Genomic DNA, 27,500 nt, shown 5'->3' with positions numbered 1-27,500 from the left:
AACTCCCTTGACCTCTTAAAAAATTACTCTAGTAAAAAGCGAATTTTATTACATCGGAACTTTGATCACACCAAACTTAGCCATAGTGGAGCGTGCGCATTATGGTCAGAGTTAGGTCTACAAAGACACACACTGATGTGAGCAAGAACATGCTATCCCATTTGAGGATTCTTGATAAGGTGTAGAAATGTATTTGTTGTATATGATTGACCCTAACCTTTCTTCTTCTCTACAATCCCACTCTCACAGACGTAATGTTGCTATTGTGACATAAACCCCAATCATAATGAAATCAAGAGTTAGCTCCCTTGATCTCTTAAAAAATTACTCAATGATGGTCAGTGTAGGTTTTAGGTTTTGCCACTTAGCGATTGAAAGCCCAATTCATCTAATGTCGAGATGCCAAACTCTTTCGGCAGATGGCCTTTACACTGCCCACCATAACAAAGTATGTAAATACCTCCATTGGAAGATCTGTGGAGAGATGTAGCTCGACAGACCGACAAACATAAGGGAACATGAACCACCACAGATAACATCAAATGGAAAAGTGATCGTGTTCTATGACAAAGATCTACAGGCAGGCAGATATATAAAAGACAAGGCCATCAAGCCGGACATTGTGACATGCAACAAGCCTGATAAAACTGTGTTCATTATTAATGTCACTGTCCCAAATGACTATGGCCTTAATAGAGCTGAACGAGAAAAGATAACCACGTAGCAGGACCTAAAGAATGATTTAAAGGTGATATGGTCTCTGAAAGAGATAGACATTAAACCGGCTGGGATAGGAGCAACTGGCTTAATAAAAAAGAATCTTAAGAAATACCTGGAAACAATTCCTAGAAGACCAAGCTGTAATGAAATACAGATTTCAGCCATAAAGCGAACGACATCTATTCTAAAAAGAGCTCTCGGATATAAATCCCAATCATAATGAAATCAAGAGTTAGCTCCCTTAATCTCTTAAAAAAGATCATTGTAATTTGGAACAAGCCCGAAAGAACTGCGCTTATTATCGATGTCACAGTCCCAAATAACTTTGGTCTTTATAGAGCTGAACGGGAAAAGATAACAAAATATCAGGACCTAAAATATGATCTAACAACGACATGGTTTCTGAAAGAAATAAACATTATACCGGTTGTGATAGGAGCAACTGGCTTAATAAAAAAAAGAATTTTCAGAAATACTGAGAAGTAATCCCTGGAAGGCCAAGCTGTAACGAAATACAAATAGCAGTGGCTTAGTGGGGGATGCCCTTTTCTCTACCCTACAACCTCTCTCCCACAGAAGAGACGTTGCGAGCCTATCCTTGTTTTATCGTTATTTTCATGGCAGGTGCTCTTCTGAACTCCAATCTCTGGCCCCCCCCCTCGCCAATCTTTCACGAAAAACACCCGTCTAGCTGAATCCACTGTGAAAAATTTCCCCCACTCTATATCTGTGCCTAAATCAAAACGCGGATTCCATGAACAAAGCTTCTTTCTTAGAACTGCACGCCTGTGGAACTCTGTTCCGTCTGCCTGCTTCCCTCCGGACTACAACTTGGATGTTTTCAAGTCCAATGTTAACGAATTCCTAATGAACCGCCCCCTTAATTAAACACTTCATCAAATCTCCACACTAACGTAATGTACTTGCAATAACCCTTATCCCTGAGTGGCTTCCGGGCCTTGATAAGTGGTGATCACTGTGTAAAAAAAAAAAAAAAAAAAAAAAAAGCAGCCATAAAGGGAATAGCATCTATTCTTAAAAGAGCCCTCGTAACGGAATAAAGTGTCAACTCCAGGAGGGATTAACCCCTTGATCTCTTAAAACTAACTGAAGTAAAAAAAAAATAAAAATAAAAATAAAATAAAAGACGCATACATGTTTTAATGAGTATTTTCTTTTCCCCGCCAGAAAATAACCACGTGAGCATGAAGTTTTCCCCTTTTCTATGTAACACTCATTGACAAAGACTGCCTAATGAACACTTGTTGCAGAAAACCTTGGCGTTGAAATAATTTGAATTACTGTTTCTTAAACATGTTAGTAAATGCTGCTATTTTATCCCAGTACAGCGATAGGTGTATCAGAATTTTGGGGGGGGGGATTTTTGACACCCCTAACACAAAACTGTGAATAAAATATAAAAAACTTTCTCTTTTTGAAGTGGCTGGTTTATTTTCTGTATGGAATATACTTCCAAAATAAACTATTAAAGTTGTTTAAAAAAATAATAGAAATATTATTTTTTATTTAAAAAAAAACAAAACAAAAAACAGTGTTTACAAAGTGCCTGTACGCATTCATGCAGCAATTTTTTTACGTATGAAATCAATTGAATTTTACGAGTTAAATTTTTTTCAATTTTTAAACTTTAAAAATCTATCAAAATTTTTCTATAGGTTCAATTTTTACCATATTTTCAGGGTCAATGTGAAATTTTATGCTCTTTCCAATAAACCTTAGACAAACGTTTTGTTTTAACCCCCCCCCACATTTTTAAAATTTTAATAATTAATTTACTCATCACAGTTTTATATATCACAAATTGAAGATAAAAGATCAATAAATAAAATATTCTAATTTAAAACAAAAAAAAAAGTGTTTTTTGGAAATATACCTGGTAAAGTCCAAAGTGTAAAACCTTCTTTTTTTTTAAACCACATTGATTTTTTTTTTAATGAAAGCTTATGTTATGCTTATATTGTCAAGTACATATCGGACGCTGACGACAATTTTTTCTATTTTATTCAATGTTTTCTATTTTTGTTTTTTTAGATATTTAAAAAAATTCACTCAATAAAGTAGAAATAAAATATAATAATCAAAAACTCGTGTATTTCATTAAGAGAATAAAAAAAAAATCGGTCGACTGGGTTTTTTGTTTAACGGCAAAAACTTATAAGTGAATGTATGCATTTTTTCCTACAGATGCCCCCAAAATACTAATTTTGGTTAACAGCACGCAATAGAAAGAGACATTAATTATTGCCGTTAGAAGCCACCATAGGATAAACGCGAAAAAAATCAGAGATTTGTCTCATTTTATTTGAACAGTTAAAATATTTGAGTTCACATTTTTTTTTTAATCCTTGTTTAAAAAAGTATTTTCTTTAAAAAGAACATGGAATATAAGTATAAATATGGATAAATTCTAAACAATGAACAAGGGAAGTACACATTGAATAGTATTTTTTTTTATAGCTAAGTGATTTTTTGGAATTTATATATATTTTTTATAATCGAAGTAAGTAAAATTTCGTTGATTTTCTTTAAATCTTTTTTAAAGAAAACCGATTAAAAAAAAAACAAATATTGCATAATTTGCTATTAAACCTGTTATTTTTTTAAAAAATCTGGTCTTTGCTCTTTTAATTAAAAAAAAAAATTAGGGTTTTAATTACATTTTTCAAGAAGTTTATAAGCTTTGAAAGATAGTAAGTCTAAATATTCCAGTGTTTACCACAAATTTTTATTGACGATTTCTGACATTGCTAGTACAGCGATCTCGAGTTCTTTGTTGGATGTCGTTATTTTTCCAAAGTTATTCACACCTTTTTAAATTTATATAGATATGGATGTGACTCTGTAGGACCCTTCTGTAAATCGTCTGTCTCGTCAAATTTATCTGAGTAATAGTAGTATTTGTATTATTATAAGTAGTTTGGTGTAAGAATGATACTTTTCTGTAAAAGAAAAATGTTTATTTATTTTCAAGAATGTTTCACAAAGAAAAGAAAGTTAACAAAAGAAATAAATATTACACATTTTTTTAAATAAGAGTAAGAATTGTTCACGTTGTTTCACTTTTTTTTTCATATAAAATAATTATAAAAAATAATATCATAATATTACATATATATTATAACACATAATATTTATTGGAAGATGTTTCATAGGGGACGCCAAATCATCTATCACCGTCCAGAAAACAAGGGAGGTAATGCAACAATGAAATGTCTCGAGAAATATACCAGAATGACATAAATTTATTAAATAAAGAGTCATATAGATTTAAAATTAGGACCCATTAGGGGTTTGTTTTACTGTACACATAGATTCGAAAACGTTGTCACAAAACAAATATAGAACAAATGAATTTTATCAAAGGCAAGATAAGTTACTTTTCTACCCAAGTGGATATGTTTTTAGTGTTCATATTTAATGTAACATGTTTATTGGAAAATTTAAAATGGCGGCCGACTCTCTCTCTCGGAGACGGTAAGTTTGGGAAAATGAGTTATAAATAAAAAACCAGTCAAAATACTGTTAAAAACCCGCCGAATATATGCCAGCTTATATCACGGTAACATATATTGAACGAGTTTCTAACAGTACTTTGTCTGGTTTTTTATTTATAACTCATTTTCCCAAACTTACCGTGTTAAAGAGAGAATCAGACGCCATCTTGAATTTTCCAATACATCGGTAAAATTTAATGCTTCAGATTTTTTTATATCCTCATTCATAAATACTGGTTTAGTCGTTTTGTATAAGAGAAATGTTTTTGTCCTTAACTTTGCAGAACATGATTGAGTTTTGCAAAGAGAAAGAAAACATAGAAAAAAACATCAATGTTTGATGCATTTTTAGTCAGGAAGCCAGTATCTTCAGACAACCTAATCTAACAGGTATTTCCACTCCAAGCCTAAGTGGACCTGTAAGCATTGGTAACTAAAAGGGAAACTCCACATTTCCCACAACCCTCAAATAGGACTTCACACCTGAATGTGTTTTAAGGTCATATCCATGACACATTTTATTGTTGTCAAATTGAGCTCTGGTTTATTTCAGCACGTGTGTTGAAAGAAATAACCACTATTCCATGTTGTAGCTGCTATTGCAGAAAAATTAATAGATCTGTTTGACGTTTCTTGGCCTCAAATTCGAATTTTGCAGTTTTCTAAGATGTAGAATTTCTGAAAGCAGCTCTTGCCCAGACACAGCAACAGTACTCCATTTTAGGGCGTACATGGCTCTTATACAGATAGAGGATTGCATCAGCAGTGAGATACCTTCTGGAGAGGTAGAATGATCCAACCATTTTTCCAGCGATATTGGCAACAGATTTGATGTATGTGTTCTATTTCAGATCAAGAGTGAAGGCCAGTCCCAGAAGCTTGTCAAGACACAGACCTTCCTCAAGACAGAAGGTATTCATTTCAATTGGAGCGTTATGGGGGTCAGAGCGATTATAATGAAAGGAGAGAAGCTTGATTTTCAATGCATGAAAAATAACCACTCACCTTTTTCCCCATTGCATCACGTTCTCAAGATTATATATATATATATATATATAAATATATATATATATATAAATATATATATATATAAATATATATATATATAAATATATATATATATAAATATATATAAATATATATATATATATATATATATATATATAAATATATATATATATAAATATATAAATATATATATATATATATATATATATATATATATATATATATATATATATATATATATATATTAAGTAATGTGATTGATAATTTAAAATTTAAAAATCAAATTATAATTAAATTAAAAATCAGTTTCACAAGAAGGAACAACAACAAAATCAATGTCTTCCCGTATGCGAGTTAAGAAAAATAACCAAGAGACAAAAAAAGAAAAAACCAAACCAAAAATATTAGATAATAATACAAATAAACAACAAACCAAAACCCGTAAACGTAAGAATAGACATAAGGAGACCCTATGGTTCAACCCTCCATATTCCAAAAACCTAGAGACAAACATAGCCAGAGAATTTTTAAAAATATTAGATAAGAACTTTAAAGCCCCCCATAGATATAATAAAATTTTCAATAAGAACACAATCAAAGTCTCTTATTCTACTATGCCTAACTTTCATCAAAAAATAATCAGCTCTAATAATAAGAAAATTAATAAGCTACAAAATACAACTATACAAAATACATCAGACTGTAACTGTAGAAGAAAAAATAAATGTCCCCTACAAGGCTCATGTAAAATTAAAAATGTTATCTATAGCTGCACAGTATCAAAAACCCCAAATCTACATGAATCTATTAACAGCCATAACTCAACTACCAGATTAAATAATGACACCAACTTAAACCAATCTACAGATCAATTACAAACCAACCCACCATATAATAATCCAGCACCAGACCTAACGGAAAATAATTACAATAAGCAAGAGGCAATATATTTTGGTTCCACATCTGGCCTAATAAAACATAGAATTTCAACGCACAAACATTCTTTTAAAAATAACTCTCTGTCAAACCAAACTACTCTATCCAACTATATTTGGCAACTAAAAAATAACAATATTTCTTTCAACTTAAAATGGCGAATAATTGAGTCTTGCAAACCGTATAAACCAGGAGATAAATTCTGTGCACTATGTACAAAAGAGACCCTAAAAATTTTAAAATATGAAGATATAAAAAATGCAACCACACTATTAAATTCAAGACAGGAACTAATATTCACATGTATTCATAAACGTTGGTTTAAATTTAATAAATATAAACCACCTTAAATCATTAAAAATTACTTATTAGTAAAAATAGATTATAACTTTTTTTTTAATAAATTAAGTTAGACTAATTATCCCCCTTGCGCCCTTTTATTAAAGAAAATATGACTAATTATCCCCCCTTGCATTAGGCAATTGTACAAACAACATTCGAAATATAAACCGTGGCGTCTTTAAATCAAAAGTACGCTAACGGAAATAATTTATTGCACAGGCGTCCCCCCCTTTTTAAAATTCATCATTCAATAAAGTGAAAAGCTATAGCAAACATCACATATGACTATTTTAACCATAGTTCCTGATTTCAAAAGGCGAAAAACTAGAAGGTAAAGTTTTTGTACCTATATTCTTATGTATATATCTGTACATCCATGTATATGTATGTATGTGTCTATTTTTTCATATATATGCATGTATATATTTGTAATGTCGTACTTAAAACAAATTTAAAATTTAAATTCAAATTTATATTTTACTCTATTTCTTTTCTATCTCTAACCCATATTAATTTTTTTATCAATTTTAAATCCAGACCTTTTATTTCAATTTTTTTCAGATACATCTGCCTTACTTTTAATGCTAGGTTTATTTATGGTGTCTTTTAGATTTAATAAAAACCCTTTAAAATTTGCTGACGAGGAGACCTTGTTTATTAAAAAACTATATGTAATAATTATTGTCCATAACTTGATGTCTACCACAATAAAAACATGGTTTTCCGAAACGATCGTACAGATAATTGATTTTGTTGTTGTTCCTTCTTGTGAAACTGATTTTTAATTTAATTATAATTTGATTTTTAAATTTTAAATTATCAATCACATTACTTAATATTGAATTAGCTCTAGGATATTTACCTATCGAGCTTATTATATATCTAAATTACAACGAGCACTTTTTCTTTCTTGTATTTTAATAAAACTAGTAATTTCACTGTTACATTACAATACAATCAGCTCTTTAGACTATTGTTCTAATCTCCTTTAAATTATAAATATATATATATATATATATATATATATATATATATAATCTTATTTATTCAAATTTAAAAAAAAAAAAAACAAGAAAAGTACACAAAATTTTAATTATCTAACAAGGAGTACAAATAACCTTAAAAGACCTTATTCCGTGGAGTTTCGAAAAATGCAATTCTTCTCATCAGAGGTTTGTAAATTGCAGGTTAATGCATTGAAAGAAACTATAAATATGAAATTAATAATAAAAAAATGTAATTAAACAGTTAGTGAAAGTTTATAAGGATTCAAAATGATTATGAAAGCAGGAAACGGGAAAAAAGGGAGTAAAAGGATAGGGTAAACATTCATAGAATACGAAGGCAAAATACAGAACAAATTAAATCATATATATATATATATATATATATATATATATATATATATATATATTGATGTGAGATTTTTGTTTTTATCAATTGATTCATCCTGAATCAGAATTGTATTTGTATTATATACAGGTGATTATATATATATATATATATATATATATATATATATATATATTATATATATATATATATCACCTGTATATAATACAAATACAATTCTGATTCAGGATGAATCACTTGATAAAAACAAAAATCTCACATTAATAGATAAGAGACCGAACAATGAACTGATAGAAATTAGCACAGACCTAATAAGGAAATACTTTAATAATGATTTACAAGCAGTAGTAGTAGTAGTAGTAGTAGTAGTAGTAATAATAATAATAATAGTAATAATAATAGTAATAATGATAATAATAATAAAGAGTCATAATAGTAATAAGTGAGTGATGATGATGATGATGATAATAATGATAAATATAATAGTAATAATAATAAAAATAATAATAATGAGTCATAATAATAATAAGTGAGTGAGTGATGATGATGATGATGATGGTGATGATGGTAATGATAATAATAATAATCCGTTGAGTATGAACTCTGTCTTACCTAAGTGATAGGAATCTGATGCATTTCCACAAGCTTGTTGGATCTCAACACTGTCCCATCCATGGGGATAGATGGCCACTCCACCTCCGATCATCATACCTGGGAACAAAACAATGTGAAAATATATACTAAGTATGAAAAAAATAAAATAAAAAAACAAAATAAAAGAATATAAACTATATAAAAAGTAAAATACAACAAAAATGGTCTCCATCTCTATTATTATAAAAAAGGAACTTTGTGTGTCTGTACGTTTGTTCCCTATGGACTCGGAAACAGCTGGGTCAATTTTTTTAATAAAATTTCACACAAAAGTACTTTTATGTTCCTGGCAGTGTTCTTAGATAGGTTCTGCGTCGGAATATCTTTGATGATAATCGAAATTATCTGATGAAAGAAGAAACAGGCGATTTTGACCAAAGTTAACATTTTATACAGCCTAACATCATAAGTGCATTTGAGAAGCTTTATTACCACACATGCAGAAAGGCCCAACGTATAAGATCAACAGGAGGTTCTTTGATAAACCAGGGGAACATTCGAAATGAATGTTTCTGCTCAAAGCACAATTGAAGCATGATACTTGACTTTTGCATTTTAAACTTTAATTCAAGCAATTATTAAATATAAAAAATAATTTTATAAAATTAATATTAGGTTCTCTACAGTGCAATGTAGACTATAATGTATTATGAATTTAGTCACTGTGAGAGGTATGTGAAGCTTCCTCCAGGTGTACTGTGATCCAATTAGGGCAGGCAATTAATCGATTTGATTGAAAAATGGGCTATTTCATTCATTTCAATGGCAATAAAAATATAGGAGTGTGAAACATTCGTTGATCATCGTCCAATACCGGGCAACATCGTGTCACCTTGCTAGAATATTAAAAATAAGTGCATCTCGATACTTGTATGCTTTATGAAATATACTAGAAACCCGTGGCTGTGTAATTGCTACATAATAAGAGCCGTGTTTGTGTAGGAAAGTTCAGAGGTCAAATGACCAGAGAATGACACCAGACGAAAGTTGCAAACCACATGTCAAATCCTATATCGGTCGACTATATGTTTTGTCTAGTGCGTTTGACCTGTTGCCCTCTGCTTCAAGTCACATCACTCGTCTGTGGGTGCAATTCTGTTTTCAGCTAGGTTATCATGACATAGACTAATATGACCCTTATCAAAATTCACACAAGCTAACTTAATTGTCATATACTGGCATAGGGTCCCAAATATATAACACCTCTGTCGGATCAAAGAACTGATCTCCATAGTGTTGGTCTGGATGCACAGCTTGAGGTTCTATCGATCATTTAGTTAAGTTTGTATTTTTAGACCATTCTGATGTCAGCCAAGTTGATGTTAAAAGTCATGTACTCGCATTCAACAATAAGTCTCACTGCTATAAAGAAGTTATTCATTTCACTTTAATCGTGAAACGCTTTCATTGGCTCCTTTTATTAAACCCATATCACAGAGTAATTTGATCCAAGTAAATCCAAGCTTTCGTCATGCATGATCGTGTTGCTGTCTTTCTCTCAAATTTCTGATGTTTTTTCAGAGCTTAAATAAAAGGCTGTCATGATATATTTACAATTATTATCATTCAATTAGTTCGAATAACACGTTCTTGGAAGACGAAGAATGTATTTAAGTAAATGATCATCTCCTGGCTGAAAAATCAAAGAGGGAAGAGAAAGAGAGAGAAGAGAGAGTTAATTATGTGTTAAGCGCATTACTTAATTAAACTATCGTTTAATAAAACCACTTTCAAACGCATGTTATAAGTTTAGCCACTTTTCCCAAACTGTCTGAGAGATAATCGTTGCCCATTGTAATAAAATGCCTGGTTGCCGTTCGTAAGTGAATAAAAATTGGTACAGACATTTGATTTGGGGAAGCATGTAAAGTCATGTTACAGGCAAAAATGAAAAAAAAAAAAAAAATGAACAATATCTGATGATATGATGGCAGATCTCGTGAGATGCTAACGGCTTGAATAGATAACCTGTTTTTCAACCACAGTGAGGATTTTAGAGTTGTCAGCTTAGACAGCAGTATGATGACTTTAACCACAAAAATTGTTAGATGAAAGTACAGAATAATTAATAATCAATTTATGAACATAAAGAATAGTAAACAATCTATTATTTAATTACACTCATAACCCAATCTTGCGTTTCATGTGACGTCATTCATTGCCTACAATTTATTTTCCCATGAATTTTGATGTATCAGCATTTTACTAACCCCTATCTAAAACATTTCCTGTTTTACAAAATAACTCTAATACGTGTCACAACAATATGTACTTTTTATCATACGATTTTCACCTAGTCCAAGGCGTTTAGGCTTTTTACTACAATTATATGCAACAATGAATACATATCACACCAAGTGTTAGATTATGCTGGAACAAAACCGGGTTACCTTGCTTATAGCTGATTTAGGAAAATCGACTATTATTATAAAAAGTTAAAATGTTCGATAAAAGAACATTATTATTTGTCGGTATGCAGAATTAATTGTGTACAAAGACAAATATGTTTACAGGTTGCAGAACTTGGAACTGGTTAGTAGAACAAAAGAACCAGGAATGCAATCTTGACGAATTGAATGTTAAAATACTCGAACAAAATAAAAAAGTAACAAGAAAACGTGATTCAAAGTCACATGTTAAAAGTGAGTTTAATTACGTAATAGAAAGCGAATAGTTACATATATACAGGGTTGATCAATGGTCAGTTAGTTAGAAGAGGGAGCTAGACAGACGGAGAGAGTTGGAGTGTTAAAGACAGGGCCATATGGCACTGTATGCTGGAAAAAACAGAATCTAAATGCGTGCAATTTTCCAATGGGAAAGCATTTGGAATAAAAGTGTCTGAAAATATAATCGGAGCCTCCTCGTCATTTCTTGGAAAAGAGTCTTCATTTCAGTTTTGGCATGTTCGTCGATCAATACCCCAGATGAATAAAGGTAATGTTTACCTGTTTGGCAGGATGTAAAACCCCAAGAAAGATGTCCCATCCCTTTGTTGTAAGGAACTGTTTGTTTATAAAATGTTATATGCCCTGTTGAAACTCTATCTGTATGTGTAATGTATATAAAATGTTGTATTTCCTGTTGAAACTGTATCTGTATGTGTAATGTATATAAAATGTTATATGTCCTGTTGAAACTGTATCTGTATGTGTAATGTATATAAAATGTTATATGTCCTGTTGAAACTGTATCTGTATGTGTAATGTATATAAAATATTATATGTCCTGTTGAAACTGTATCTGTATGTGTAATGTATATAAAATATTATATGTCCTGTTGAAACTGTATCTGTATGTGTAATGTATATAAAATGTTATATGTCCTGTTGAAACTGTATTTGTATGTGTAATGTATATAAAATGTTATATGTCCTGTTGAAACTGTATCTGTATGTGTAATGTATATAAAATGTTATATGTCCTGTTGAAACTGTATCTGTATGTGTAATGTATATAAAATGTTATATGCCCTGTTGAAACTGTATCTGTATGTGTAATGTATATAAAATGTTATATGTCCTGTTGAAACTGTATCTGTATGTGTAATGTATATAAAATATTATATGTCCTGTTGAAACTGTATCTGTATGTGTAATGTATATAAAATGTTGTATGTCCTGTTGAAACTGTATCTGTATGTGTAATGTATATAAAATGTTATATGTCCTGTTGAAACTGTATCTGTATGTGTAATGTATATAAAATATTATATGTCCTGTTGAAACTGTATCTGTATGTGTAATGTATATAAAATGTTATATGTCCTGTTGAAACTGTATCTGTATGTGTAATGTATATAAAATATTATATGTCCTGTTGAAACTGTATCTGTATGTGTAATGTATATAAAATGGTATATGCCCTGTTGAAACTGTATCTGTATGTGTAATGTATATAAAATGGTATATGCCCTGTTGAAACTGTATCTGTATGTGTAATGTATATAAAATATTATATGTCCTGTTGAAACTGTATCTGTATGTGTAATGTATATAAAATGGTATATGCCCTGTTGAAACTGTATCGTTATGTGTAATGTATATAAAATGTTATATGCCCTGTTGAAACTGTATCTGTATGTGTAATGTATATAAAATGTTATATGTCCTGTTGAAACTGTATCTGTATGTGTAATGTATATAAAATATTATATGTCCTGTTGAAACTGTATCTGTATGTGTAATGTATATAAAATGTTGTATGTCCTGGTGAAACTGTATCTGTATGTGTAATGTATATAAAATGTTATATGTCCTGTTGAAACTGTATCTGTATGTGTAATGTATATAAAATATTATATGTCCTGTTGAAACTGTATCTGTATGTGTAATGTATATAAAATGTTATATGCCCTGTTGAAACTGTATCGTTATGTGTAATGTATATAAAATGTTATATGCCCTGTTGAAACTGTATCTGTATGTGTAATGTATATATTAAGCAGTTGTATACACGTCTACAAGGAACATTATGAAACACTAATGGAATAAGTCAGAAAGAGTGGCAACCTTGGTTGAAGTGAATGTCCCTAATGATGGAAGTCTGAACAGAGCTGAAAGGGAGAAACAGACTAAATATCAAGGTCTCATGTATGATATGAAAAGAAACTGGAATCTTAGGGAGATATCAATCATACCAGTAATTATAAGTGCCACAGGACTTATGAAGAAGAACCTGAAGTCCTACCTAACTAATATTCCTGGTGAACCAAGTGCAAAAGAGACCCAGACAATTGCTAGGTGTATCAGAATTTTTGTAGGAATTTTTGACACCCCTAACACGAAACTGCGAATAAAATATAAAAATCTCGTAATTTCTCTTTTAAAAGTGGGTTATTTATTTTCTTTATGGATTATACTTCCAAAATAAACTATTAAAGTTGTTTTAAAAGTAATAGAAATATATATATATTTTTAAACAGTAATGAATTTTCCGAACTCAATATTTTTCAATTTTTAAACTTTAAAAATCTATCAAAATTTTTCTATTGATTCTATTTTTACGATATTTTCAGGGTCGATGTGAAATTTTATGTTCTTTCCAATACAGCGAATATAATATTTTAGACAAACGTTTTTTTTTTAATTCACGCCCCTCCCCCATTTTCAAGTGTCTATTAAAAAGTAAATAATTAATTTACTCACCGAAAAGTAAATAATTAATTTACTCACAAATTGAAGAAAAAAGTCAATAAATAATATATTCAAATTTAAAACAAAAAAACGTAGTGTTTTTTAGAAATTTACCTGTAAAGTTTGAAGTTTAAAACCTTTTTTTTTAAACCACCTTATTTGTTTTTTTTTTTTTTTTTAATGGAACCTTGGTCCTTGCTCCTTTAATTGAAAAAAAATTAGGGCTTGAATTACATTTTTCGAGGAGTTATAAGCTTGGAAAGACAGGGGGTCGAATAATTCACGCCTCCCATTTTGAAATGTCTATTAAAAAGTAAATAATTAATTTATGTACCAAAGTCTTATATATCACAAATTGAAGAGAAAAGGTCAATAAATAATATATTCAAATGTAAAACAAAAAAAAAGTACTGTTTTTTAGAAATTTACCTGTAAAGTCCGAAGTTTAAAACCTTTAAAAAAAAAAAAAACACGTGTTTTTTTTTTTTTTTTTTTTTTTAATGAAACCTTGGTCCTTGCTCCTTTAATTGAAAAAAAAATTAGGGCTTGAATTACATTTTTCGAGGAGTTATAAGCTTGGAAAGATGGGATGCAATTATTCACTATTTTCACGAAATTTCTGACACACCTAGACAATTGCACTTAAGGGAACAGCGAGGATACTAAAAAGAGCTCTCGGATGGTTTCAATAAAAAGCAGGGCAATGTTGGCAGCTAGTTTGGCTGCCCCATACGCAGCGTTACAATCTTGCAATCTTGAAAGGAAGAAAATTAAAAAAATAAAGTTACTCAAAAGACATATACACGCTTTATATATACATACCCACCAATGGGACATATACACTTTATGGTGCCTACTATATAACACAATGATAAAAAATAATCAAATAAATTCTGTGAATAGGTGCAACGTACTCATTCACTCGCGGCACACGAGAGTTCATACATGTAGACGAGGCATAACAAATATCCGAGTAAAACTTTGCATGATGGAAAAAGTGAAACAATGTACGAAAAAATCAATTTGGTTTGTAGGCTATACAGCAATCGTTTTATTTGCAACCGAGTCAAGAGAAAGGTTTTAAATATTAATACGAAATTGATATTGCAAGTCCCATGAGTTATATAATAAAATGATTGTAAAAGAAAGGTGTTGGGCAACTTACAAAACTATTAAACGAGTCCATTAACAATTAATATAAACTGGATGGATGTAGTTCATTGTGTTGCAATAATAACATGTCTGCAATAAGCGCTGAGCGATGGTAGACATGTTTTCTTCTTATCATAGAATATAGCTATCAAATATATTGATCAGTATCACACATGTGTAACTACCTGAACGCCCGGCGTTGCCCGGTCGTACAACACGTTTAAACCTGATATTTTAATTTATGCAGATTGTGTATGCATTATTATAGAATCAATCCTCTATTAATTATTATATATTATAAGGAATAATTTGCAAAAAAAAAAAAAATAAATAAATAAATAAAAAAAATAATAATAATAATGTCGTTCATCGAACGACATTATTATTATTATTATTATTATTATTATTATTATTATTATTATTTTATTTTATATATACTGCATAATCACGTTGACACACCGGTTCCCATCAGATCACTGAAGTTAAGCAACGTTCATCCAGGTCATTACTAAAATGGGTGACCAATTTGGGAAGACCAGGTGCTGTATGTAGGAGTACGTCGACCCCTCCCTGCAAAAAGTTGCAAAAACCTAACGTCGTCATCTCCCCTAACGGGGATATACATGCGACTGGGGACCGCTTGTGAATTTCATACTCCCATGAAACTTCCTCCTTCGAATTCCGCTTGTGTTTGTTTAAAATATCATGTCAGCTGATATTTGGGCTTGACGGTCTTAAAAATAGTTTTTCTTCTCTCATAGATAAAAAAAGAAGAATTTTTACACGGGAATACTTTACGTTACACCGATGAAGGTTACACCGGTATAACGTAAAATATTCCCTGTAAAAATTCTTTTTCATCTATAAGAGAAGAAAGACTATTTTTAAGATCAAAGTTTTTCGATTTTCGATATTTATCAGATAAATTTCTGTACAAAACATATCTAAGAACACTGCCAGAAATATAAATTACCTTTGGGTGAAATTTGCAAAAAACAGACTCAGCTGTTTCGGAACCTAAGAGGAACTCTCTCTCTCTCTCTCTCTCTCTCTCTCTCACACACACACACACACACACAGAGTGACTTTTATATAACAGTAGAGATAAGATTAACACTATGTTTTGTTAATCTATTACATAAATATCAGATGTTTGTGTCTGTATGTAAGCTAAAACTTGAAAAATACAAATCAAACATCCATAAAGTTTATATTTTCTTGATTGGCATTATATCCTGTATTACACATATCGGTAATGTTATTGGCACTTTTTGATTCATCTATTATGTAAAGGGCAGTTGTCTGTGTGTATTTGCGTTTGTATGTCCAGCTAAAAGTAAAAGCTACAAAACAAACACCTCGTCACTCATATCTTCCAAAGTGACAATCAAATAACACAATCATTCTATTAAATATTTTACTTGGCATATTTGAATTCCCTCAACATGCTCAAACATGCAGTAAACAAAGCAAGTCTGAGAAGAAAGGTCCAACCCAAAGGACGCAATGAAGGTGCAAACCAACTTCAACTCTACAAATAGACCCACATCAAACATCCTACAAGGTGTTATAGTGATAAAAGGAGGGATAATTTTAAATAAAGAAACTAAGAGTTATCGCCTCTTATAGATCTATGTAAAGACTGGAGAGTTTTCGGGAGAGAGAAAAGCAATATGCCGGACATCGCTTGACATTGAATATTGTTCTGTAAATAATTTGAAGTTCTGCCGTAAATAAATTGTATTTAAAATACAATGAGCTGATTTATTTATTATTAGAATATCCAATTTCTCCGAACACAACAAAATTTGTGAGTGTGTGTGCTGGCTGAATAGTAAACCGGATGCAAACCGGCAAATAGCTTGGTATTGTTGTACAGTGTTACTATTTATTTGTCTCCCCACGAGATCAAAGTTAGATGTGTGGAGAAAATCCAGGGAGCACCCTGGATTGGAACAAAAAGAGCTTCTCTTGTTGAATAGGCAAGGGGCTCATATAAGGGACAAATTAACAGGGACACAGAACAGATGACGATGATAATGAGGGAGATATTTATAACAGTCCTTTGAACATCATGACGACTGTGATTGATAAACATGGAGGATTTATTAGAGGAGGGGAGGAGATACTTCACTTATGATGGCGGAGGCACATTACTTGTGAAGGTTATACAAGAGTTCTTACAATATAAAATCTTTTTTTTTATATATATATATATATTTCCGTTTTAAGTAGATAAAAACACGTTTGAATTAGGTAGAAACGCTGTCGCAAAATGTGAAGAAAAACGGGTCTGTAGTTTTTTCGTTTATTGAAAACAAACATGCCAAAAGTTTCATTTATATATATATAGATTGATCCGAGCGATGGCGGGTCCATAACCTTGAGCCTTGAACCCCTCGAGGGGTATAGGCCATCTACAAATTTGTAGATGCTTTTGTAGCGAGGAGTTCTTTTTTCGGAGTGAGGTTGCTGGCCCCACGCCTAACCTTCCCCGAAGGTACATACAGCGCTTAGCCTTCCCAACTGGTCATCCACCTGGTATCGGTTAGGCTCAACATTGCTTAATTTTGGTGATCTGGCAAGAACCGTGATTGTGCCGTACCGATGGCGGGTCGCTGGATCGATTATTATACTACCTTGCATTCATTAATCCTTATCTTATCCTCGAGTGCCCATTTGAGCCTTGGCAAAAAAAACCAAAAAAACCCCCAAAAAACTGAAATGACTTCCTATTATTTGGATTCTTTGACTTGGTTCATCTTGAGTTCTATTTTCACATTTCAGTCGATGTATCCTCCGACTTTCAGGTATATCTTGTTGGTTCTATTATAGGTTATATAACCCTATTCGTCCTCTAGGCTACATTCGTTGGATTCTTGTTAATGGGTCCATACTTGTGATATACCCCTGGCTGTGTTCGTCAATCCCGGCTCACAGGACCATAGATGTAACCCAGCAGGGCTACACTCTTAACTGTCTAGTGGTTGACCCTTCAAGAGTGACCAGACTCTCACTGGTCATCGAAAATACCGCTCTGCTGCTCAGGGTATGTAAAATGTGCATGACCCTAAGTCCGTGTGGCAACACTGTCTACTTTGGCCGTCGTTTTGACTTTGTGCTGGATCTGGTCTGTGTCTTCCTTCGTCTGGCGTCAGGGCTTATCTGAAATAAACTGCATCTTCATTTAGGCCGGCAATCGAGAAGTAAAGAAAAAATTTGGGGTCATTTTCTTATAAACAAACAAAATAATTATTCATAAAATGTTCTTAAGATATACAGGGTACACTTGTATAAAGTTTTGGGTTTTTAACGGCTTCGTGATGCAGGTTGTTACAACTTCAGTTCAGTTAGTTAATTTCCCAGCTAGGAATAAGAGCTTTTCAGGTTAGCTTTTCTGGGATGCCCAGGCGATGTGCACTCTTCGATACCAGCCAGCAAAAGTCTCTTATTTCTAAAGACACAATCGTTTTTATTAAATCGGCTTCTTCACCCTCTGTCATTTGAAGATTCCTTTTCCTTTCTCTATTCCGTTATTTCATATTCCTTTTCCTTTCTCTATTCCGTTATTTCATATTCCTTTTCCTTTCTCTATTCCGTTATTTCATATTCCTTTTCCTTTCTCTATTCCGTTATTTCATATTCCTTTTCTTTTCTCTTCAATCTCTTATATTTCTCTGTCATGACCATATCTCTTTTTGATTCTCTTTTTCCCTTTTTCTTTCTTTCTCTCCAACTCAAATTACTTTTCCCTCAAAGAAACTGTATTATCTTCCAAGGTTCAATTCCCATCACTTACTTGGTGGTCTTGCACTTAAATAGAACAGGTGACTTTATGACAATATTTCCTAGATAATAGAGCAGACCTCTCGTCGCCATGTCAACTTCACTTCTCTTTTCGTGTTTATCATATCAGCAATAAAACATATTCCAGACTTTGGAGAAAAAGATGAATTTCTCATACCCCATGTCGAACACCCCACCCAACTCTTAGCCTGTAGCAGGGTGAATTGGTGTTACCCGGATAAGTAACATCGTTACAGTAACACTTTTTTTGAGGTTGAAGATTTAACCTCAAGAAATGCATGCGATACTCAAAAATACAATTGTGAATTACTTTTGACTTCTAACCAGTTATGGCTGACGGAACAAGAGCTGTGGATTAAATAAAGAGTTCCGTCCGAAATTCTACGCAGGTTCCAGAGTCCACAGAAAGATTCCTAAGTTTGCCAATATACATCTGAAAAAGGTCGGAGGTGACACCAACCGAAATGTTGTGAAAATAACATTGAAGATGAGAACGGTAGTCCGAAGAATCCAAACAATATGAATGATGAAATTATAATCTCAAAAATTCAAAAACATGAAATGATTTCACTGAATCCCGGGCAACTCCAGGTAGGTACAGCTCGTAATTCTAAAATGTCAATTTTGTATTTGTTATTGTTGTACTATGTTATTGATAATATAATACTCTACTTCTATACACGTTAAGTAAGTACAGACAGTTCTTTGTAAAATAAGTTCCTTTTTTTATTTTAAAATTCTTTCATTTTTTTTTTTTTTTGCTTTATTCCTATAAATATTTTCGCTTTTTTATTTTCAGTTTTTCTTTTCTATTTCACTTTCTTTTTTCTTGCTTCATTGAAAATTTATGATTAAGAGCCATTATTAAAACTCGCTCTTAAAAATTATTTTTTATATGGATTTCGTTATAAGGGAGGCAGCAAGGTTTTAAATCACCAGGTGCATAGGCTAAACACTTTCCTCCTCATCCTCCTCCTCCTCACCAGGTGCCTACCACGAAACACTTCCTCCTCTCTTCTTCCTTTTCTTCCTTCTCCTTGAGCTCCTATTAATCAAAAAATCTATTATTATATGTATAAAAGTGAAATTGTTCGTGTGTGTATGTGTGTGTGTGTGTGTACATTTCCCTACCAGACTACTCTGTCAATTTTCAGTCTACAGACTCGAGATTTGACATAAGGGGTATTGAGATTTGGGAAAATCTTTTTAATTGGTTTTCGGCCAGAAATTTGGCTGCCAAGGTGTCAAAGTTCAACGATTTGGCCTTTGAGAACTCTACCAAACTCCTCCGCCAATTTTGGGTCTAAACACTTGAAATTTTAGAAGTAAGTTGCTTGGACATGGATCAAACTTTTTAATTTGATTTGAGCCTAAAACAATAAATGCTAAGGGGTCAAAATTGGGGTCAAATTAAAAAAAATTACTCAGCCAATTTTTGGTCTAAACATGAAATTTTACATAAAGTGTATTCAGACATAGGGCAAGCTTTTTAATCGGTTTCTGGCAGAAAATTTGGCTGCCAAGGGGTCAAAGTTTAAAAGATTTGATCTTTGCGGTCTCTAGCAAACTATTCAGCCAATTTTGCGTCTAAACATTTGAAATTTTACATAGAGGGTATTCAGACACGCAGCAAGCTTTTAACCAGTTTTTGGGTGAAATTGTGGCTGCCAAGAGGTCAAAGTTGAAAGAGTTCACCTTTGCAGACTCTACCAAACTCCTCCGCTAATTTTTTTATCTAAACACTTGAAATTTTAGATGTGGGTCACCTGGACATGAGTCAAACTTTTTAATATATATATATATATATATATATATATATATATATATATATATATATATATGTACATATATGTATATATATATATGTATATGTATACATATATGTATATATATATATATGTACATAAAGTTATGAACAGTACATAGGGCCCAAGCAAAGTCGAGCTGAACTACTAGTAAATAAATAATCTTAAAAATTCTGGCTTGGTTATTTATGATTGACATCCTTCCATTTTAAATTTAGCTCATGACATCACTATTTGTTGGAAGGGGACAAGCAAAAATATGTCTGCATCGAGATTGAGATTCTGCTTGCTTCGAGGCACAAAGACAACCCGTTTTTGAAACTTGTACAGAAAACGAAAAAAAAAAAAAATTAAGTGCTAAGAAATATTTAAAGTCATTTTTGTAACAGAAATGCGTTTCAGGTGCACTTGTGATTTCATGATCTTAATTTTTTTACTACCAAGTTGAAACTTTATGTAATGACAAAAAAATAGGTTAGAATACACAAATTGAAAAGGAAAACGTTTATTTTATTTAGAAAGCGAAATATTGACTCTCTTTTAAATAGGACACTGGGTACATATGATATATTTTAGAAATTTAAAGGCTATACATTCAAGCTGGAATGCCTATGGAGAGAACCTGAATGCCTACTAGACACTGTGTCTAAGGTCTCTCTGTGGAAGGGTTTGTCAGGACAACCTGGCATGAGGATAATTTTCCTTAGAAGTAAACGCTGACTAAATATTCAAATTACATAGTATTCGTTGGCCAAATAAAATCTCCTCAGTATGGTTAACCAACATTGGCTTTTATGAGGAACAAGGCTGGGTACCCGGCGTTGTCCAAATGTTTGGAGTTGTGTTATGAGCAAAAAAAAAAAAAAAAAGTGGTAGTAGACAGGCAGGTTTGAACCCGTACAGCAAAGGAGAGAGAGAATGTGAAAAAAAAAAGTGACCTCTTTGCCGTTGCATCCATTGCCAAACCAGAAGTGGCGTAGGGTTAAATTAAGGCTAGTCAATCAAAAAGAGGGGATGACTTTCGAAAATATCGGTGAAATAAGCAACTCATTCTTGTAGAAAAGTGCCCAGTTCAGGGTGAAGGAATTAATGTTTTTAGTCAATTTTTCGATATTTGTCGTCCGAAGGATCGAGCTTCAAAACAATACTGATCTTGTGAAAATCCGTCGCCTCAGTAGAAAGTTTTAGGCAGACATACATACATACATGCATACATATATACATACATACATTTAAACAGACAGGTGAGATTTATATAATGTATAATCTACATTGCACTTTGCACTGTAGAGTACCTACTGTTGATTGTCTAAAATTATTTGTTATATATAATGGCTTGAATTAAAGATTAAAATGCAAAACCCAAGTATCAAACATTAATTTTGAATGCGTCCCTGTTATTTCAAAGAACTTATTGTTGATTTTATATATCAGGTCTTTCGGCTTGTATGGCAATAAAATTTCTCAAATGCACTTGTGATGTTAGGCTGTGTAAGGTGTTAACTTTGGTCAAAATCGTCTGGTCCTTCTTTCATCAAATTATTTTGGTTATCGATACTTATTGAAAACATTCCGATACAAAACCTATCTAAGAACACTACCAGACATACAAAGTATCTTTGTGTAAAATTTCATAAAAATCGACTTCGCCGTTTTCGAGTCCATAAGGAATGAACTCACTCACGCAAACACAAATACACACACAGACAAAGTTCCTTTTTTATAATAGTAGAGAATATTTACTTGTCACTCTGTGGAAAAAAAAACAACAAAAAAAATTTGTTTTTTATAAAGACTTTTAACAAAAAAAACAATAACAAAATAAACAACAAAATACAAGAAAAAACTTGTTTTTAGAAAAAAAAAACAATAACAAAACAAACAAAAATAAACAATAAAAACTTGTTTTTATAGAGAATTTTAACAAAAAACAAAACAATAACAAAACAAACAACAAAAATAAACAAAATACAGGAAAAACAGCAAAAGAACTTGTTTTATAAAGACTTTTAGCAAAAAACAATAACAACAAAAATAAACAACAAAAACTTGATTTTATAAAGACTTTTAACAAAAACAAAAACAATAACAAAAAACAGAAAAAAACGACAAGAAACAGCAAAAAAACTAAAAAAAACTTGTTTTTTTATAAAGACTCTTAACAAAAAAAAAAAAAAAAAATAGTATAACAGTCCATCTAAATTAAAATTGGTTGCTTCTTATTTTTATCTGACATAAGAATCTTATGTTGCTCGAATTATTTGCCTAAATATAACACGAATAGAGAAATCAACAGACGTAATTATTGTGGCTTGTCGTACATTTGTCGTGCCTTAATTTGTTGCACATATTAGTTAAAAACCGTGTATTTTATCTTTATGGCATTGATCTGCTGTTTAGCATTCCTACTGTGAAGCACATTTAAAGTTGGCTCTTATTCTCTGCGGTAGAAATACCGCCAATAACTTCAAGGCCTTTAAGAGATTTATGATATATATCTTCGTGAACAACAACGAAATGCGATGTGAAGCTTGGAAAAAAAACTGTTATTAACATGATTGATTGAAATCACAGATTGATCTCGTGGAATCAATGTAGATCATAGAAGATTATCATGGAAAAGGGGAGATTGGATTTATATTAACCGGATGGAAGATATTCAAGGACTTTGTATATGGGAAAATAAAGACAAATGGATCAAACATAGATTAGATATGCCAAGGAATCATGGAGATTATTAGATTAGAAGTGGAAAATAATGAACTACAATAATTTAAAAGGAAAATCATCAAAAAAGTTCCAAGAAAATTCTCTCTCTTTCATATATATATATATATATAATATATATATATATATATATATATATATATATATATATATATATATATATATATATATATATATATATAAGTGAACGTGTCTGTGTGTCTGTGTACATTTCCCTACGCAATAATTCTGTCAATTTTTAGTCTACAGACTGGAAATTTGATATACAGGGTACTGAGATTAGGGAAAATCGATGTGATCGTGTTTCAGCTAGAAATTTAGCTGTTAAAGGGCCAAAGTTCAACGGTTTGACCTTTGAGAACTCTACCAAACTACTCCGACAATTTTGGGTCTAAACACTTGACATTTTAGATATAGGTTCCTTGGACATGGATCTAACTTAATAACTTGATTTGAGCCTAAAACAATAAATGTTAAGGGGTCATAATAGGGGTCAAAGTTTTAAAAAATTGACCGTTTTTATTTATTTTATTATTTATTTATTTTGTTTTTGCTCAGCATACACCTCCAGACACCCGTGCAACGCCGGACACTCATGCTAGTACGTATATATTTTATTTTAATCTATCTATCTATCTATAACAGTGAACGTGCATGTGTGTCTGTCTATGTATCTGTGTGTCTGTCTGTCTGTGTACATTTTCCTTCGCAATAACTCTGTCAATTTTTAGTCTATGGACTCGAAATTTGATATACAGGGTACTGAGATTTGCGACAATCTATGTGATCGGTTTTCGGCCAGAAATTGGCTGTTAAGGAGTCAAAGTTCAACGATTTGACCTTTGAGAACTCTACCAAACTACTCCGATAATTTTGGGTCTAAACACTTGAAATTTTAGATATAGGTTCCTTGGACATGGATATAACTTAATAACTTGACTTGAGCCCAAATCAATAAATGTTAAGGGGTCATAATAAGGGGTCAAAGTAAAAAAAATTTGACCTCTGCAGTCTCCACCAAATTACTCAGACAATTTCTGGTCTAAACATTTTACATAAAGGGTATTCAGAGATAGGGCGAGCCTTTTACTCAGTTTGGATCGAAAATTTGAGCTACCAATATATAAATGTATGTATGTATGTTTGTATGTATGTATGTATGTACGTATGTTTGCATTTGTGCCTAAAACTGTCGACAGAGGCGACGGATTTTTACAAGATCAGTATCGTTTTTTAAGTTCGCCCTTTCAGATGACAAATATCGACAAATTGGCTAAAAACCTTCATATCTTCACCTACAACTGGGCACTTTTCTACAGGGAGGGTCGCTTTTTTCGCCGATATTTTCAAAAGTCATCTTCTCCTTTCGATTGTCTAGCCTTAATTAAAACCTACATTTGGCGGTGGTCGTAACAGCAACGACGTCAGGTTTTCTTCCCGTTCTTTTTCTCCTTTGCGGTATGGGTTCGAGCCCGCCTTCCTACTACCACTGTTTTTTTTTTTTTTTGCTCAAGACACACCTCCTAACATCCGGGCAACGCCGGGCTGAAATGCTAGCATATATATATATATATATATATATATATATATATATATATATGTATGTATAGTAGCGAGGGAAGACGGCTTTACCCGGGCATAAAACACGCTTAAATATGATATATTAATTTGTCCAGATATATTATTATAGAGTCATGATTTCAAATGTAAATAATTAAAAAAAAGTATTTAGGTGCCATCAGCTAGAATCGAAACTGAAACTGTAACATTCAAAGCTAGTGACGTGAACATTGTACCAACGTAACACGCATATAAACTGATTAAAAATGAAAAATAAACTTAGATGAATGTACAAAATGTTTAACGATTTTTTCAATTTTTACTCATTTTTGACCACTTTTACAAACAATCTTAACCGGCTAAAGACCCATAAAAAACGGCCCGTAAAAACCCCAATCATTTGAGGCCCCTAGTGCCGCTCTGTGACTTTTAGTTTCGGGGGAGATAGAGTTTGAAAATATGGAGACAGACAGACAGACCGACAGAGAGACAGACAGACATATAGCCGTTTTGGAAGTTTTTTAACCTTTAAAATTATATAAAAAAAAAACTTACTTAATTTTTATACTTTTTATCATTCATTGAAAAACTATTTAGTCATTTAGTCACCTGCAACCAATGCATCAACTTGCTCTCTCGATCTACAGCAGTTCTAATGTTAATTTAAGGGATCATCAGTTGTTTACCATGAAACACTGTTTCGGGGGTATACATATACTCCTATAAATTTGTACATTTGCTTTTTGTGTATTGATATTAATATTTAAAACACTTTTTTTCTATTTATTTAAAAAGAAAATACAACTTTGTCATATATGGATCGTGGAATAGCATCCATCTACAAAAGATCTAGCTAATTTGCATATTCTTTTAAACATTCATTTTAATGAATTCCCTATTAGATTGTTCAGTGTTCTGATGGGATGATCATCTTTAGTTAACTATTACGTGTAATTATATTCATTCAGATATTCTACATGATTTATATTTGCGTAATATTTGCGTAAAAAGTTTATAGTAAACACAAACCTCTTTCTATATATATTTATGTATGCGTACATATTTGTTTAAAAAAATTTTCCTACCAAACTCCTTTGTCCGTTTTTGGTTTACATGCATGAAAGTTAATGTATAGGGTAATCGAACTCATGTGAATCTTTATATTTTTAGCCAGGGAAAATCGGTGCAAAAATCTGAAAATGAAAAAAATTGAATTTGCCAGGTGAAGTATCTGTAGGAATAAAAATAATTGTTAATATTTATAATCACATATAATATATATATATATATATATATATATATATATATATATTTGTTTATTGTTATATAAACATGCTCACATCCCGCTGCTACAAATAGCCACTTGTTTCAATCAAACAACAGATATCATCAGGCAGCGACTTGACTACTCAAAAGTTCGCTGCCTGATGATATCTGTTGTTTGATTGAAACAAGTGGCTATTTGTAGCAGCGGGATGTGAGCATATTTATATAACAGTAAACAAGTATTATCAGCTCTTTTTATTGAGCACTATCTAACAACCTCGTTGAATTCATTAGTCCATTACTTTTGAATAAAAAAACCCGAGTATATATATATATATATATATATATATATATATATATATATATATATGGTCTTATTTATAGTATTCCAAATTTTATATTAGTAATTAAAGAATACTGATACTAGCTTATTAAATAATACTCTTGTTCTAAACGATTAAATCCAAAAAACCAGAGCGAACCTCCACTTTCATTGGAGTAAAACGTACATGAAGCTAAAGAATATATTTATTAATACAGGGTGACCCCCCCCAAAAAAAACAAATGCTAAATGGAGGCCATCTAGAACATATTCTGTAGAACGAATAAAAAAGGCCAAAGACATTCAATTGTTTTTCTGAGCATTTTACAGTCAATGGAGAAAAAAAGGCCAAAGACCCTAGTGTTTTGATGTGATGTTTTGAATATAATAAACTAGTTATGACCAAAGTTTCATTTCATTCGGACAAAACACTAAGAAACGGGGCCTAATTAGAGTTGGGGCCAGTTTTTTTCTTTTTGGTCACCCTGTAGAATACTTATTAATGGGATATGCATTATTATTAGATAAGCATTTGAATTAAAGCCATACATAACCTTAGAAAATTATGGTTGGATGGCGAACATAGGTTAAATCTTTGGTAATAAAATCAGTATCATGGTTAACAGATGCATTACAAACTTATATTTTGAATAGGTTAGTCTAGATTTAATTGGTTTTGTTTAATTAATAAATAAATCAGAAATGCATATTAGGAATTTACCAAACTTAGAACCCTACATAACCATTAAAATATTAAACGGCTCGAGTTACCTCCCTTTCAACGTTATAGATACATATTAGGATTTTGGTAACTTATAATTAAACTAAACCTTTAAAATTTCGACTGTACAGAGTCACCTCCCTTTCTACATCTAAAATATCCAATAATCGTAAATTTCATAGGAAGGAACGAAAGAAAATAAAAATTAAAAATAAATTGAGATCCTTAATCTTAAACAAATAATGAGAATAAACTAAGTATAAAGTAATGTTAAACTTTCTTTCTTTATTGAATACGTTTTAAACAAAAACCGTTTTTTCTAAATCCCATAAATAGGTTAACCGATATTTTTTGTAAATAAATAAAACAAATTCCAGATACGAAACTAACATAGAATCGCAACACTATAACTTACTTGATTAGTCCCGATTAGAAAAACTAATTTAAATTAAATAAAGAAATTTAATTTAAGAAATC

General features: G+C 31.5%; 1 protein-coding gene across 1 annotated transcript in view; it reads right to left on the bottom strand.

Annotated features, from left to right (window-relative positions):
- Positions 1-27,500, bottom strand: part of LOC145287802 (LHFPL tetraspan subfamily member 6 protein-like) — a 145,226-nt gene that overhangs the window by 1,951 nt on the left and 115,775 nt on the right. The window contains exon 2 of the mRNA XM_080135647.1: positions 8,487-8,585. Within this exon, the coding sequence (XP_079991773.1) occupies positions 8,487-8,583 (97 nt within the window). The 5' untranslated portion in view covers positions 8,584-8,585. The remainder of the gene's footprint in view (positions 1-8,486; positions 8,586-27,500) is intronic.

This window comes from Euprymna scolopes, chromosome 11 (assembly GCF_053919585.1).
Source record: "Euprymna scolopes isolate OS-2025 chromosome 11, ASM5391958v1, whole genome shotgun sequence".
NCBI lineage: Eukaryota > Metazoa > Mollusca > Cephalopoda > Sepiida > Sepiolidae > Euprymna > Euprymna scolopes.
The sequence above is the reverse complement of the archived record's forward strand: the minus strand, read 5'-3'. Positions and strand labels throughout refer to the sequence as shown.